This window comes from Eleutherodactylus coqui, chromosome 4 (assembly GCF_035609145.1).
Source record: "Eleutherodactylus coqui strain aEleCoq1 chromosome 4, aEleCoq1.hap1, whole genome shotgun sequence".
NCBI classification, from domain to species: domain Eukaryota; kingdom Metazoa; phylum Chordata; class Amphibia; order Anura; family Eleutherodactylidae; genus Eleutherodactylus; species Eleutherodactylus coqui.
In genome coordinates, this window is record NC_089840.1 from 10,188,747 (window position 1) to 10,206,777 (window position 18,031).

The window sequence follows — 18,031 nt, forward strand, 5'->3', positions numbered from 1 at the left end:
AACTTTACACCAAAGTAATCTTCACACTCTGTCAGGTTTTTGCGCTGAACGCAGGTGGTGTATTTACCACAAATGTTGCAAAAATTGGATGGCCAGCGCAGCTCTGCCTACTCATCTTGAGGCTAAGGCCTCCTTCTCAGGGGCGACACGGCGCTTCCAGGAGAGATGAAGGAGAATAGTACCGGGGACCCAGGAAGAAGCGGCCGGGCTGACAGCGCCAGAAAGATGATGTGTTTTTTTCCCTTGCAGCCAGGGCTTAGTTTAGGATTTGACAGCAGGATTTGCTACTATCAAAGTTGCATCGCACTGCACGAAAATCGCGTTTTCCTGCGATGCAACAGATACGAAGGCTCCATAGGGAAACATGGGCTACAAAATCTTGCGTGTCGCTAGCATATCATGGGACCCGCAATGTTTTTGTGTCGGGTTGTTGCATGCTACAAAACATTGCATGTGTGAAGTAACCTATAGGAAACCATGGGCTTCACATACAGGCGATTTGCAGCATTGTAGCAACGCAACAAAATCGCACGACTTTGTTGCCCCTGTGAAGGAGGCCTAAAACAGACATACTAGCTATATAAGAAACCAGTATTGTCAACTGGAAGCTTGTGCTCGGACGATCTCATATTATATAGGCCTAGCAACCGCTGACATGCTCAGATGTGCCCCGATGCTACAGAAACACTACTGCCAGGAGGAATATAAAGAAGAGTTCTGTTGCGCTCCAAGCAAAAGTGAAATCTGTTGTCCTCCCTCGGGAGAGGGGAGGAACCCAGTGTACATCGGGTAAATAACTCCCCCCTCTCGGTCCAGGAAGGCCTTGTATAATAATGCTGTAGGTCCTGCGTCCTATGCCAGGTATATCCAGGTCCACAGCCACTCTGTGCGGTCAGAATGAAAGGTAACAGAAGGACTCTCCAACTGGGGTGTCCAATGTACATACAACGCGTTTCGGTAGAACAAGCCTTTTTTAAGAAGGATGGGGTGCAAACGAGGCGCTGGAAGGCATGATGCAGGTAATAGAGCAGCAATTAAAATGTAACCATGCATCAGTTCGTGGGTTCACCTACCAAACTGGAGTCGGCCTATAACTTAAGATCTAGACTTCCTGGGCGAACTGTGACTTCAGGGCACTCGATTTCATGTAAATAACATGTTCTACTCCCAGTAGCAAAATCTTTGTCAATCAGTGTTATGATTTCTGTGCTATCTGGCTCCAGCTTTATAATAGTAGCCAGTGTGTAAACTGAAAGATTAAGATTTTTTGGGGGGGTGGGAGTGTGGAGGGAAACCAGAGTAACCCGAAGGAAAGCAATGCAAACATGGAGAGAACAAGAACTCTGTGCAGAGGTTACCCCGACTCGGATTCAAACCCAGGGCTCCAGTGCAGTCAGGCTACAGGGTCAACCACTGAGCAACTGTGTACAAGGACACGGAAAACTAGAGAAAAGAAGCACTTTATTTAGGGTTGGTTGCACAAGCATTTCGATCAGCGATCAACAAGAAGTGATTGCTGATCAAGTAGAAAACCATTTCACCAACGGGGTTCAGCTTGTGATCGGGGTTCAACTCTCTGATCAATTTGATCGCTTGATTTTAGCAGATCAAAGTTGTTGATTGAGTTCAACTGGCAAAATCCAAGATGGCAAACTAGGCTGACAGCATGATTGGCTTTTCCTGGGTGGTAAAATGAAACAGGGTTTGCTGCTGGTAGCGGCCATGTTTTTACTATCGTTGTGAAAGCTGGCAAGATCACCTGACTACAGTCACCAATCATCAAGCACGATACATTTCTTCTAGGTTGAACCTTTGATTGCAGATCACTTGAACTTAAACTCATAAATCTTAGTTCAAAAAGTGTTGGTTTGCTTAAAACGAGTTCAACAGCTGATCACAGCTAACTGGAGATCCAACATCATGGTTGGTGCAACCGGCTCTTGGGGCTTATTCACATCAGTATTGTTCATCACTATTTTGTGATCAAAAACCAGGAGTGGGTCCAAAATCTGGAGGGAACGCACATCTTTCCATTATAGTTTCTTTCTGAATGTTCTACTCTTGGTTTTGGCTTCCAAAATCCTGATGATAAATACGGACGTGTGAATAAGCCCTCAGACAACAGATCATTTTCCCACAATATATTCCCTTTAATGTGAAGAGACCCTTCGAAAAAGTAAAAATTGTTCAAAGCAAAAATCACTTAAAAAACAAAAAGGCGCTTGGTTGCTACAGGCAACAACTCTTTGTTAGTGTTAAAGGGAAGCTGCCAGCATGTATGAGCACAATAGACTAAGTTATGCGCTCATTGGGCAGGTACTGAAGATATATATATTTTTATTCCTGCTGGGCTCTCTGTTTCCACGCTGTTTGTGGAAGTCGGTGCTGGTGGACTCTACTCTGCAGGCTGTGCACGCGCCTCCCATGGAAACCAATGTGTGTGGGAACAGTAGACTCATACCTGCACTCTGTTCTCTATTGCAGTGATGGTGAACCTTTTAGAGACTAAATGCCCAAACTGCAACCCAAAACCATCGTTAATCGCTAAGTAGCAACACGTTAGGGGGCGGGGTGATCACAATGTACGATTTAACCTCCATCGTTATAAAAAGGACAGGGCCGTTTCAAAATAGACAAGGAGGAACGCCCTGCGGTTCATTCCTAGCTGGAGCAGTGGAGTACCATTGGTGTGGATTTTGAGTAGCGGCCTTACCTGACCAGCGGCGCCACACCAGACGGGGGCGCTAGGAATTGGAAGCTAGGGAGCGCAGACAGCGGAAAGCTTACGGAGGAAGTGAGGGGGAGCGCCACATAATATGAAATCAGCTAGGGATATGGGGGTGATTTCCAGTCAAAATCCACACTAATGGTGTAGATTTTGGGCTCAGTCACACGGGCGTTTGTAATGGGCGTTTTTCCGCACGTCAAAAAATTCGAACTAGATGGAACCAATGCTTTTCAATAGCAGCGGTCACATGTGCGAATTTTACATGCGGGAAAACACCTGCAGCGAAAATTATAGGACACCGGTTCTGCAGGACGCAGTTACATGCGTTCTGCGGCAAACCAGTGTTCTGTGTATGTTCACCTCGAGCTCAATGGGGCCGACGGCAGCAGCGCCCACCCCATTGAGAACAAATAGTGAAGATCGCAATCCTCGGTCACATATGGCAGAGGAGAGTGATGTTCTCCCATTGAATTCAATGGAGCCGGCAATACAGCTGGCTCCATTGAAAGCAATGGTCTGATGGCAAGCACTGCAGGGATTTTCGGGGAAGGGCTTCAAATATAAGCCCTTCCCTGAAAAATCAACCCAAAAATGTGTAAAAAAAAAATTTAAAAAAAATTTATATACTCACCTCTCTGCAGCTGCCGGGGCTCAGCTGCGTCCAGCCGGCTTTTTTCCTGCACTGCTCTGAGTAGTATTCAGCAGCGGGGATTTAAAATCCTCGCTTGCTGAATGGGCTGCCTTTGATTGGCTGAGCACTTTGACCAATCAGAGGGAGCTCTCAGCTATTGAATGACAGCTGAGAGCTGCCTCTGATTGGTCCCTGCGCTCAGCCAATCAGAGGCAGCCCTCACCCATTCACGAATTCATGAATGTCAACTTGATGTATGTTGCCAAGTGCAGAGTGGCCTCAGTAGTAATAGTGAGCCGCACAGTTTTCGGAGTAGTATAATTGGCCTCAGTAGTAATAATGACCCCTATATTGGCCTCAGTAGTAATACCATTACTACTGCGGCCAATATAGGGAACACTGTTAAAGTTACTAATAGTTTTCTCTATATCAGCCACATTGATAGTAGTGACCCCTATAATAGCCCAAGTAGAAAAAGCGACCCCCTTAGACCAATATACTTACCTCTTCCTTGTCTTCAAAGTGCCATTGCACCTCTGCTTCGCAGAAATGTGTGCACCCGGACTCCTCTTCTCCTGTGGAGCCAAGGAGAGGAAATCGGGTGCACAGAGACTGCCATCAGTTTGTGCACCTTCAGCAGTGCCATTGAGTGATAACCAGCCGGGAAGCCACGACAACCCGGCTAGTAATCATTTTCATGGTGACCAGATGTCCCAAAAGCAGGACAAAAGGTGCCACGCTTAGGGACCCAGGGTTCCAAAGTAGGACTGTTCCGCCTAAATCGGGACGTCAGGTCACCTTATTCTAGTAGCAAGAGTAACGAATGGCAAGTGTGCCCACAGAGTGCCTTAGGTTCAGGACCACTGCTCTATGGGATTGCGTACACAGAGCCTGCAGAGATGAGTCATCCGGTGCCGACTTGCACAGTTGACAGCGCTGAAATGGAGAGCCGAGCAAGTATAAAAGGCCGGACCCAATACGCGTGTATGATGCTCTAAGTTTTGGGTCCGGAGATGTTGAACATATGGTGCAGAACACTGTACGGCTTCTAAAAAAATAACATCCCTGGACTCCTTCAAAATCGGCCCTGTGAGCACCATAACTTAGTCTACAGTGCTCATAGGTGGCAACAGGTTCCTTTAATAAAACAGGCCCAGTGTCTTTTGTATGATGGGCCGATGCCCGCATCTATTTTTCCCTTCACCAAAACTAAGAATCACACAAAATTTGTTACGAAAATAGAGTTTATTAAAAACACACCCCTAATGTCTTCAAGGGCTCAACGGTGCTTCCCCCGCTAAAACAAAAAAAGATCTGTAAACTTTTTAAAGATTTAAAAAGCTACAGCCAAACATATGAGGCTTGATTTTTTTAATAACGCATGTTGGAGCTTTTCGTAACCATTTAAGTAGAAGTAAAGCCAAATTAGTTTACAGTTCTTGAGAAACTATAACAGAAGGGCATACGGCAGAAGCAGATATTTTACAGCATATTGTACAACTCTCAAGCTCTACACAACAAGATTTAACCCCCACCCCAACCCTAGTTAAAGGGGCTGTCCCAAGATTTAAACTTACCCAGTTCAAATCTTGGGACAACCCCCTTGAGTCTTAGCAAACAGCTTTTTATGTAGACCCAGATTCCTTTTTTGCTGGTTCAGAAGGTGGCGAAACTTTAGAGGCCTTTTCCTCAACAGGTTTCTGCTCTTTAGGTTCAGCTTTCTCCTTCTCTGGTTGTTCAGGTTTACCTTTAGCAGGCTCGTGGTTCTCATTCATAATTGGCTTTCGACTGTCAGGGAAATCAAGCAGTACTCTTCTGGGCTCTCTTTCTCGCCCTACAGGCCACCTATTTCTCTCCTCACTTTCTCTAGGTCTATCACGGTCAGGACTTCCTCTGCCCCAGCTTCTTCTTCCACGCCCTGGTCGATCATGATCTCGATTGTCAAATCGGCTACCGAAGTGTTCTCGCTCACCCTCGTTACGGTTGCCAAATGACCTCCTACCAAACCTCTCTCTTTCAGGAAGAAATCCTTGACGATCATTTCTATCTGGATGGAAACCTGGTCTTTCTGGATTAAAGCCCGGTCGTTCAGGAAAACCTGGCCTGTCGGGACGGAAACCCTGTCTATCGGGATTGAATCCTGGTCTTTCTGGCTTGAATCCTTGCTCCTCTTCCATTTCTGGATTGAATGCTTCTTCTTCATCCATCTCTGGATTAAACACAGGTCCCTCCTCCATCTCAGGATTAAATTCCTCCTCTGACTCTGGATTAAACCTAATTCTTTCATTTCTATCAGGATTAAACCCATGCCTATCACCTCTTTCAGGATTAAACCCAAGTCTCTCAGGATTAAATCCACGCCTGTCATTCCTAAATGGTCTCCCTTCTTCTGGTCCCCCATGTCCTCCCTGTCTTCCAAAGTGGCCCATAGGTGGAAAAGGACCCCTCATCCCATGGGGTGGTGGCATTCCAAAACCACCTGGCCCAGGAGGAGGACCTCTGTGTGCCAAGTGAGGAGGCATTGGTCGATGTGGCATACCAGGAAATCTTTGCATGTGAGGTGTAGGTACCCCAGGTGGTCTTTGTAGTGGTATAAGCCCTGGTCTTGCTCCCAGAAGACCTGTAGATGGACTCTGCAATCCAATTACAGGCCCTGGTGGTGTTCCTGATGAGGGCCCTTGGGGTGGACCAGACATAGGAGACTGAGATTGAATTGGAGGACCTTGGGATGATCCCTGTGAGGAACATGAAGTGCTTTGTGGAGGTCCCTGAAGACCTTGAGGTGGACCTTGGGATGAGTTTGGAGGCCCTGGGGGTGCGCCAGGAGGGCCCTGGGATGAGCCTGGTGTAGCAGCTGTCTGGGGTCCCTGAGGAGGTCCACCCTGTGAAGAGCCTGCAATAATAAAAAAAACAAAATTATTGAAAGATTGTATAGATTACCATGCAAAAATGCGCTGACTAGAAAATGAAGATTTTTTAAAAGTCTATAATGCATTATTTTGGCTGAAAGCATAGTTATAGCTCAGCTGGCAAGTCCATACACAGGAAAAATCTAGGACAGCAGGCTTAAAAAAAGAAACCAAACAAACATGGCAGATTTCCCCCAGACATATTGTGCTTGCTGAAATGTACAGTCGATTGAAAACTTCAACTGAAGGTTGCCCAAACCTGACTCCTCAGCAAATTCATCTCCTATGGGCCCCTTTAGACTCCTGGGTGCTTAAATTACACTATTGAATGTTTGGACATGGGTTATTGTACCGCATGACGAACACATATGAAGGATTACCAGCTAAATGGGTACATTCCAAATGTCTGTTCAGGCGCTTAAGGGTACCGATAACAGTTGTTGGTGGGATGGGAGGGGGCGTGCGTGCGGGGGGGGGGGTCTATCCAAACTTGTAACACAACTAGATAATGTCATGTGATGATTTGGGCAGATTGGCCTTAATGATACAAGATGCCACCATATCACAGGTCTTCACTATTTGCAGCCGGTCACGTCGCTGAGCTTTCTTCGCCTACTGTGTTACAAAATAAAGTTTTTTCTAAACAAGTTATTTTAGAGTTTTGGGTGCAGATTCCTAATTTGTGCCCAGATTTTGACTGCCAGGAACAGATTTACAGAAATAACCTTAAGGCCTAATATGTCCACAGGCGGCAGAGGCGCCCGCACACTGCAATTAAATAGGTTTTGTTTTAGAAGTGTAAACAGTAAATCACGAATAGGGCGATGTTGGCCGCCTGCACACAACCGGGTCGGATTCCGGATGTGGGATCGCGCAGCAGAATCCGACCCTGTGCCCGGTTGGTGATCCCACGTACCTGTTCGTCACCTTCTTTATCTGTACTGCGGATGGTCCAGACAGCAAGCGCCGGACATTCGCAGTACAGATTGTCCCACGCCGTCGCTGGCCGGGTCCAGCAACCTTCACGCAATGCTAATTGCGGAAGGACCGCGGGTTGCACGGCTTCCATTGACTTCAAAAGAAGCCGTTCGTGCGACATCACACAAAAATAGAGCATGCTGCACTTTTTTTTCTCTGTGAGCTGAAAATCACAATTGATTTCCGCTTGTGTGCAGGAAAAAGTGCTTTTCCATAGCATGCTATGGACAGTATTTGCTGCGGAGCCTGGAGGCGGACGCCCGCCTTGGATTCTACAATGCAAATACGCCCGTGTGCAGGCGGCAGATGTGTAACAAAGAACTTCCATGAGTGGCATGAAGCTATGGGAAGTTAGATGCACTGTTTGCAGACACTTCTTTCTCCACTTATCGGTCTGTTCTGCTTCAACCTTTTTTCTAAACCTCTCAGTCATTTTGAAAAACTGCTAAATTCCATCTTAGTAGACAAGACTAACAAAAAGCTCACTGACAGATTGGGTTAAATGCTGTTCATAGAAATCTATGGAGCGATAAGGAAGGAGAATCAAAGTCTTACAACTGCTGGAGTCGCATCTACACTGCTCGGTACTGCTGTATAATGTCCTCTATAATGCTGCTTTTTTTTTTGCATATGAGAAATAGCAATAGGAGAGCAGGATCTCTGTGTGCCAGTGTATGGGAGACAGAGCAGCAGTCTACACCCACTAGTTCAAGGAGAACTAACAACTAGGATGGAGCCTGCAGAGGAGAAACCCAATAAAAGAATGCAAGATACAAGTCATAATGGCCAGATAGAAGTGTTATACCTTTATGCAGAAACAGCAGCTTATTGTGAAAAGTCATCTCAAAGTTCAGGTAAACTTTAAGAAATTAAGAGTCTCTCAGATTTACAGCTGAACTTTTAAACTAAAAAAATGTACCAATAGATGCCATAACATAATCCTACTGCGGATCATGGAGGAGATTTACCAAAAGCTGCACACCCCAATACGGGCGTATATAGACAGCAAAACTATTCCGAAAAAATCTGAGAATCGTCTGTCTGCGCCGGACCCGGTTTTCTTCGCGTTGAAGTGGGCGGGGCCAGCTCTAGACTAACAGATTAATGTATAAATGGGACCAGGCCTACATGTCTGTGAAAACGCACGGAGCGGACAGGATGCACTTAATACATGACAAGGCATGACCATGGGCTAGGACTTGCTTTGAAGCCAAGCCACCTCTGTTTGTTGCTGGGGTGGCTAATGTCATCTGCTGTAGGCAGCATGTTCTAGAGCCGGGGGAGCTGTATGACATGCTGCCCACAGTTAGGACTACATGAACACGGTGACAGGTTCCCTTTACGGTTGCTACATCTGTAATTTGGCCAATTTTGGCCGCTTGCAGTGTTAACTCGAAATGTAAATGTTCTCACAGTTTGCCTTTTCAATATCTTTTCGGTTATGTAACAATTCGATAACATGTTGCACAAAGTTATCCTCGTTACACTAAACTTTACTACCTCTGTACCTAAAGGCTGGTAACACCACCAAGTGATGGGGAGATCTATGTTTAATGCCACAGGCCTGGTTATTGCAGGACTGCGGCACTAGTAAGTCTCCTGGGGAAGGGCTAGACCCCATTACTTCCTGGAGACCACTATCTACTGACACTCTGACCATTAAGGGGTCATCTCCCATCGGCTCCTGCGCGCTGACGCCAGGACTGCCCTGTAATATGAAGCAGAGCCGACAGCCAGTGCGCAAGCGTGCCGGGAAGGGGGACACATGCGTACTGGCCATTGATTCTCCAAGGATGTCACAGGTTAGACGCGGCCAGGCTAGGAGTGATGCGTCACTTACTGACCCAGGCAGCAGGACTCGCCGTCTGGCAGTGGTTGAAGCAGTGGTGAAAGCTGGAACTTTGCCAGCTTCTGCACTGCGATAGAAAGGCTGCAGGAGGGACATCAGAAGAGCAGCAGGTTCCTGGGGAACGGCCCCATAAGGCACAGGTGAGTACTGTATAGATTTTTTTATTTTGCTGACAGAACCCCTTTAAGTAAAAATGAAATAGCTACAAGAGAAAGATAAAAGTCAAACAAGAACAATTTAAATACTCGACACAACTAACGAGAAGTTTCTCCAAATTTACCACAAATTGTCACTTTGAATGACTACTGTGGTCTTAGGCCCCCTGTCCACGGCTAGCGATATTCCACCGCCGGGGAGCGAACCGCCAGTGCTCTGCGGTGAGCCTGACTGATAAATCACGGCATGCTGCGATTTACCGCGATTCTCCGCTCGTGGACAGGAGGCTGCACTGTGGAAAGTATGCACCGAGTTACTCATGGCCGGATTATCGCCACGAGTAACGCAATACAAAATCGTCCGTGGACAGAAGTCTTAGAATTATTCAACTCCTTGAATAGAATATTCATTCCTGAGGCTATTATTCCAACACAGCAAAAATCACTTGCAGCCGTATGACAGCCCATCGGCGGCAGCCAACGGCTGACAGTGTAGCAAGATCCTGCGGGTATTGGCAGCTACAGATGAGCAAAGTTCAGCCCAAGATAAAAGCAGAAATTTGCACATAAGGTGTTATCTCAAGCACATCTGATACAATTAAGCAATCAGATACCAGGACTGGTTGGGGCTCTGCTGACGGACATGTGGTTACATGTTAGAGATATGGGGATTGTCTCATAGAAACAAGGATAGAAAAAGATACAAAGACGCTGAATGTTCCTAGAGATACATTTGGTAGCAGTTTGCACCCTCAATGTTAAAAGGCACACTGGCTACGCTACCTGGACGTTGCACAGGGAGGAAGTTATCACCGGCTGCTGCCAGATTCCTGAGGCGGGCGGCCAAAAACCCTCCAGTGACTGCAAAAGACCTGCAGCAATATTTGGTGGCAGCAGCACCGAGGTTTCTGTTTGCACGGTAAGGCACATATTAAATGCTGAAGGTCGTGTGAACTCCAAGACGTCCCCTCTACTGCCCCCAAAGGACGAGAAAAGTCACCTTCCATATGCGTTAAACCATATAAGCCAAAGACCTTGTGGCTTGCTTTTCAGTGGAACTGTGACCCCCCCCCCCCCCCCTCCAAAAAAGAACTTTTCGCTAGATCAGTGGGTTGTCAGGAGGAGGAAGAACAAAGTAGATGCTGAAAATACCCCCTCCCCCTCCCCGCGGTGAAGCATAGCGGTGGTTCGCTGGTGCTCTGTGATGGTTTTGCTTCCTCTGACCTAGAGACCTGCAGCGACTAGAGGGGAAGATGGATCCAATCAAGTAGCAGGATGTCCTAGAAGAAACCATCACGCCTGTGATGAAGCTGAAGCTCCTCTGCACCTTCAAACAGCAACACCACCAAGTATACCTCGAAAGTCCACCATGGCTTAGTTTCAGAAGTATTCCTGGAAGATTCTGCATTGGTCATCACAGACTTGAATCCCATAGAAAATCTTTGGAGTGATGTGAAGAAGGCGGTTTGAGCACACAAACCAAATATTTGTCAGTGACCCAGAGACCATTACCTATGAGGTACAAGGTAAGATTCTTCAGGACCGCTGTCAGAAGCTGCTGTCTGGATGTACATCACGTCTGCAGATGGTCACAACAGCAGACTGTGCTCTACTAAGTACTAGAGATGCAGGGGGTAATAAGCCCATGACTGTGGAAGCCACTTAAGGCCCATTTACATGAGCCGATCATCGCTAGAAAAAAAAAATTGCTAAAAGGCGATCGTTTTAGCAATAATCGTTGCGTCTAAATGTGCGCCCATAGTGCACTGCGAGCTGATCGTTAAGTTCAGGGCAACCTAAAAATCGTGGTTCAGTCTTATTAGCAGTTCTCCATGGGGAGTGCTGATACCATTGTTTCCTGATGGGGAACAAAGGATCTGAATGCAGATAAGAGCCCTCTGGCTATTAACTGCTTTCAGCTAAGGCTTCATTTGCACACTTAATTGCTCTTAAGTAGCTGAGTAACTACTTAACAGTTTATGCAAAATGATTGCTCAAAGCTGTCACTGTTTGAGTGATCATTGGCCCGTGTAAATGGGCTTTTAGAGCTGAACAGTGAAAGATGGGCACATTTACACCCAACGATATCGCTCAAAAGATGGCGTTTGAGCGAAAATCTTTGTGGCTGAATGGGCCTTCAGATAGCAGAGTCTTCTGCTGACTGCCATCTCTCACAGATATATAATTGCTCGTCCTCCAGGAAACCACCATACACAGTCCTCCATATACCATACATATTGGATCATTGGCCAATCCTGTGGCAGGGGGTTGGTTCGGCTGACGATTTTGTAGTACGTTTGGCCAACTTTTGCAAGACCCTAAAAGATTTGTGAAGATGGAGGCTACTATCAAACAATCTTCAGCGACTGTTTTGCACAGATGCGATAAGGTGTTAGAGAATGGACTGGAAATCACTTTTGGCTTCCCACCTCCATTCACTGCAAACAGGCTCAGGGTGAAGTCACACGAACGTATATCGGCTCGGTTTTCACGCCGAGCCGATATACGTTGTCCTCGTGTGCAGAGGGGGGGGGGGGGGGGGAGGGGAGAGGAAGGAAGAGCCAAGTGCAGGAACTGAGCTCCCGCCCCCCTCTCTGCCTCCTCTCCGCCCCTCTGCACTATTTGCAATGGGGAGAGGTGGGACGGGGGCGGGGCTAATTCTCAGAACTTAGCCCGCCCTACCTCTTCCCATTACAAATAGTGCAGAGCGGCGGAGGGGAGGCGGGAGCTCAGTTCCTGCTCCTGGCTCTTCCACCCCCCCCCCTGTACACGAGGACAACGTATATCGGCTCGGCGTAAAAACCGAGCCGATATACGTTCGTGTGACTTCACCCTCAGAGAGTGAGCGACTCCTATTAACCCCGAGCAAGAAGCTGCAACAGGACGACTAGCAACTACTGAGCAATTTCTTACTTGTTGCCCTGTCAGGGGGTGATGGTTGGCCAGAATGACTGGTTTGGGTGATAATTCAGGCAACCCATGTAAAAGGTACCTAGAGCGGCTTTGTCCATACATCAACCTAATTTAGAAGGTGCCGCCAACCAAAAACAACAACTCAACAGCAGAAAGGCTAATTCTGCAAAGAATTGATAATAATTGCAGAGCTAATCCAAGCAATCAGAAGGCTGGACGCCCGGCCAATGGCGCGACACTGGATACTGGACAATGAATTTGTTTCCTCTTCATTGTCGTGAATGTAGATTACTTTGTAGAGATTTGTAACACCTACTCCGTGCCACCTAATACCTGGGACTCCTCCTTATGTGGAAGGCGTGTCTTCTCGCCAACAAATCATCAGCATGTCCCATTTATTTTTTTTTTTTTTGCATAAATGTTGTGACTTAATTCCAGTGTAAATGTTATGCTTTGTGTGAACCAAGCCTTATATATCCACATTACTTCTGTTTTTTGTTTAATAAAGGTTAAAGGTTAAATCTAACCTATTATTTCAAATACATAAGCCTTAAAAGGTGTTCTCTTCTTGTTTTGCTATAAGAAGCAGACAGCACTGTACATTGTACAGTGGCCCTGGATGGTATTGCAGGCTGAGACCTACTGAAGTGAATGGAACTCAGCCTGCAGTACCAACTTGGGCCACTGCGCAATCTACAAAGTCATTTGATTCCTAAAACCGCAAAGCTAGAAGCGGGACAACCCCTTTAACAATTTCCTTCCATATCTTGTCCTATTAAAGTTATACTTTGAAAGGATACTTTGTATCCTCTTTCAGGTTACTAATAGCAGTATTTCCTCTGTGTTAATTGGAAAGTTCTCTTAAGAGCCTAACTCCTAAAATGGATATTGACAATATCAGAACTATCCAGCTTTCAGGTCCACGTTCTTCGGAAGGCCTTTGGTTACCGGTGGTGTAAAGACTGTTGTGCCCCATTGGGCATATGATTTTTTTAAAATCTGGATTCACCAATAAATAAGTTTGTTGCAGGAATGTCTGAGACTGAAGAGAAGTTTCATTCGATTGCAGTGGGTTCGTTTGGTAGCAATCACAAGGATTTGTGCTAACGCTGTTTAGATACAGGAGACAGCCACAGAATTTCTGAAATAAGTCCGTCATACGCCAATATAGCCTTAAAGTATCTTCACACGAACTCTGCAGCATTTACAGAATAAGCGTTGTGGATGGGATTTTAGAAATCCCACTCAAACCCCGTGGAGAAACTCCGCAGCGTAAATTAACCTGCAATGCAGACTTTAACCTGCAGGATGCCAATTCATGCTGTGGAATTTCACCGCTGCTTTCATTCCGTCGAATACAGGGACAAAATCAGAAAGGACGACAATAAAATCTGCAACATCGGGGGCAGGTCTGTCACAGCGGACAATCTCCAACAAACTCACATGTGAAGATAGCCTCAAGGTAGCAACTATGGGCCTGAAGCTTCTCGTTACCCAAAATAAGTCTAACATACATAAAGGGTTTTAAAATTAGTCATTGTTTTCGATCTGGAGTCTTTATATAAAGTAAAAAAAAAACAACAATGTTATAATTTTTTTTTTTTAAGTAGGCTAATCTGGTCAAAAACAAATAAAACAAACTACACATTTCTCCTGCCATATAGTGTATCCATCTTGTGTCATATCCGTGTACTGCAGTATATTAGTAGACAAATTACTATATGCTTTCAAAAGGGATTTTCCAATTTATTTGGCCAAAAATACTCAACTAGCCTCTACTCCCCCATCCCGGGTGACCACATCTCCGGTGGTTGACCACTGAGGTCTGTCATTGGCTGCAGCAACTTTTAACCTCCTGTCAACAAGCTGATTAGAGCCTGTAAACAGAGCCCCGGCGGGAGAATAGAGGTGTGGGGACTCGGGACAGGAGATATAGGTTACCTTATTTTTGTGGACAGGGCCAGCTGTATTTTTTTTAATAACTTAGAATACCCCTCTAAGAACCACTGTAGGTGCCAACAATTCCACTGGCAGGAGTTGCGCCCCCCCCCCCCCCCCCCCCCCCCACCTTCGATGTTCGGTAACTTCAGCTAACTTTTCTGTTAAGTGTCTAACAGTCAAGCAAGAACTTACTGAGAAATACTCAAGTACTTGTCTCACTCATTTCACAATATTAAGGCTGCTTCTCCTTTTTGTAGAAATTAATTCTTCAAAGATCTTATCTTTTCGCTGCAGGAAACGCAGAACTAAACCTAACCGCACGTTGTTCCTGTAACGGACATTATGGTTCCAGCTCCAGGGGTCCTTTTACACGGGCTGAGAAACCCTTCAGATTCCCACAATTAGTGAAAGTCTGACCGATTATCCTTCAGCCTAAATGGAAGCATGAGCGAATGACAAATGTGTTTGTCGCTCAGTTTCGGTATGTATAAACAGCGAATGATGGATCGTCCGTGTAAACAGGCAGCTCATCTATAAATGACTGCCTGTTTACTGTGCATGTAGCCGGGTGGTCGGAACAATCCCCAGCCTGCCTCTATTCACCAAGCCATTCTTGTTACCGTGTAAAAGCACCGGAATGATTATTGCTAAGACCACCGGTCAGGCATCTGCACCCGGCAGGTCGTCCCGTGTAAACGAACCATTAGAGCTGTTTGAAGGGGTTACTTTATTGTTTCTTGTGTTTAATTTCCTGCACCTCCCATATGCAGCGGCTCCAACTGAGGCAACACCAGATAAGGGGAGCAGAAAGATCTCACATTTCCTATGGCTTTCTTATAGCACATGGACAGGCCAGACAGTTTTACAAATACTATAGTCTGCACCCCTTGTGGAATGGAATTTAAGGATAGTCAAGAATTTGCCATTCCTAGTGCCATGTTTACAATATTCATATTAGTACATCTAAAAGGCCCATTTAGACAACAGTTAATTGCTTAAAAACCATCTTTTGAGCACTAATCGTTGTGTCTAAACACGCTGCAAGTGTACAAGCTAAAAGTCCGCAATGACTCTTCTCAGCGCCGCACACTGAGTTCTCAGTGGGATACCGCTGATACTATTCTCTCAGCTGGTATCCAGCTCTGAGCTCTCAGCGATAGCTCCGAGAAAAAAGCTGCTGTCAGCGCTCCTCTTGTTCTAGGAGCTATCAGCTCAGCGGGATACCAGCTGATAGCTGCAAGAACAAAGCAGCTGTATGCAGATCACAGTGCTCCCGCTGTCTTCTGCATACAGTGGCCACCTTCATTTACACGCTAATAAACTCTGAAGTATCTAATTAGCTACTTAAGAGCTTATGCAAAGTGATTACTCAAAACTGTCACTCAAACTGCCGTTTGAGCGATCACCTTCCTGTGTAAATGGCCCCCAACATGCAAAGGAATAGCTTAGCTATTAAGTCACACAAACAGCTTTTAGGACCAGAAGGGGCTTAGACTTGTGCCAGTGCAGAAAGAGAACAGCACAAATTGAAGGTTGCTAGTTAGTGTTCTTCCCCACCTAAAATAATCAGCTAAAAATAACTCTCACCCTAATTGATTACATCATTACCTTTCTTGCCATTGAATATGGAATCGTCTCCTACATAATGCATTTGGTTAGATTTTAATAATGTATTTATAGATATTGCCAATCTTAAAAGGGAACGTGTAATCAAAAAAGTTTTTGTTAAACTTTTTTTTTTCTTTAAAAACTTTCCATATCACACTATTTTTTTAACCCAATATCTTGCAGTTTTCACTTTGGCCACTAAGCCTAACAAGATACTTGCTGTTCTGTGCAGCAGTCTTATGGTCCCGAGAAGCAATAGACTGGGGGGCACTCACTGATTTCTAAAGGTACAGTTTTGTATGCATGTTCCTAGACGTATGCTGCCGAGAGGGGGATTGGGCGAGTTGTGGCAATCACCTATTGCGTATGGCGGATCCTATCTGTGTGTAAACAATCACAGCATTAAGAACACCTACTCAATAATGAGTTGGTCAACCTTTTTGGGCGATTACGACTTTCAGATGTCAAGGAACTGATTTTACAAAGTAGCAAACGCCCTCTGTTCAACCCATTGAGGTCTTTCCTGGGCCCACGTGAGGCATTGCTGCCGATGATGCTGGGTCATCAGGGGCACACTTTTCAACTTTCAGCTATTGCACGCCAGTTGACACAAGGTACACCACTTGGTCATTGTGGAAATTTGTCTAACTTCCCCAGTGTTGTACTGCTGGGTCAGTTGGCCTATTGTGGACATGTTCTGGCTGAGATACCAGACTCGAAACCCAAAGCTCACCTCTAGGATCAACTATACATGACCTGTGTCAGTGGTTCAACCAGTCTTGATACCATGGTTTGTGAACAGCCAACAAGTGCATCAGTTTCAGAAATACTGGCACCACACTGGGCTTTAGCAGAACTAAAAACCTACCAACTGTCAGTCCATATAAATAGGCAGTTCACATATGAACGACTGCCAGTTTACTGTGAATGGAGGCTGACGGGAATGTCCGCCTGTCCAGTTCGCTTCCATTCACAGAACGGCTTTGGATCCTGTGTAAAGCATAGGAGTGATCGACAGTCGTCCCGTGTAGAGGCGCCGTAACCCTTTCCAATCCAATTTTGGATTCCGGGTTTCCTAAAAGGCTTTCTCTTTTTTCTGTTATACAACAGTGCCATCTGCTGGCTAAACCAAAGTGTGTGTGCGCCAGAGAGGCACCGACAGCAGAGTGGCTAGCAATAGATGGTAAGAATACCCTGGCGGACCTTTTCTGACATTGGAGCTGTGCAAGCTTCAATCAGAATGTAGGAAGGCGTCAGACAGTGGATTGGAAAGCGTTAATGCTCAGAAAATCCTACGGTAACCAATGTGAAGTATAAGGGAATTATTTAATGTTTAGCTGCTCCCTACAAAAGGTGATCACGAGTAGACAAAGGAAAAAAAACAAAAAATAAGATTAAATAGATAATTTGCTGAAAACACATTCCTTCAAAGTGTTGTGCAACTTTTCTCTTACAATCTCTTCCATTTCCATCTAACCCAGACCTTACCAGCAACCACAAGAGGCTCTGCTATAAGACTGCTTCCACTTCTATGTCCGAATGTAGAGCTTGCATGGGACATGTTTCTCTCAGAGGATCCAAGAGGAGAGGAGGAAGCTGGTTCAGATGTCTATGCTCCATGTTATGTCAATGGAACATGAGGAGTGCGACGTGATGCTTACATTGTAGATGCTTATTCAGAACCCTAAATAGTCCATTGATAACAGGATGCTGGAACCTGTTGCTTCAGCATATCAATCATGATACCATAGTGACTGGGACAAAGCTCAACCAGGGCCATAACACCCGTATTGCTATAGAGACCAAATTTTGGAAATTTTATGTGAGCCTTTGCAATGTGTCACACAATTTTTTTTTCTTTAGAAATACGTAGAACGAAAAAGCCTGCCACCACCGATGCATCGTATATTCAGGCCGGTGTATCTCTGTGCAGACTGTACTAACACATTAGGATCCATCCTTCCCCCTTTTACGGCAGAGATGGGACATATACACACAACCAAAACATTTTAAAAATCAGATAATTTGATCTATGCAAAAACTGGCAGATAAAGTATGGCAGATTTGTTTTCCAAGATTGCTTCCTGCCATCCAGATTTACATCAAACTGTACTCTTCCAGTAGTGCGATACATAGGTAAATCTACAATGTGTTCTTCACTTAAAGTCTGAGGTAGGTTTTAGGATAGGCGATAGTCTGATTGGTGGGGGTCTCACTGCTGAAACCTTAACTGATACGGAGAATAGGGGTCCTGTCCCCACGCTCCGAAGCATAGAGAAGATTGAATGGGGCGACCGCATGGCAGCTGAGAGCCATTTC

At 45.6% G+C, this 18,031-nt stretch overlaps 1 protein-coding gene across 2 annotated transcripts in view; it reads right to left on the minus strand.

Annotated features, from left to right (window-relative positions):
• Positions 1-4,585: 4,585 nt before the first annotated feature.
• Positions 4,586-18,031, minus strand: part of SCAF4 (SR-related CTD associated factor 4) — a 109,424-nt gene continuing 95,978 nt past the window's right edge. For both annotated transcript variants that reach the window (XM_066599068.1, XM_066599067.1), the window contains exon 20: positions 4,586-6,252. In XM_066599068.1, coding sequence (XP_066455165.1) covers positions 4,985-6,252 — 1,268 coding nt within the window. In that variant the 3' untranslated portion in view covers positions 4,586-4,984. The remainder of the gene's footprint in view (positions 6,253-18,031) is intronic.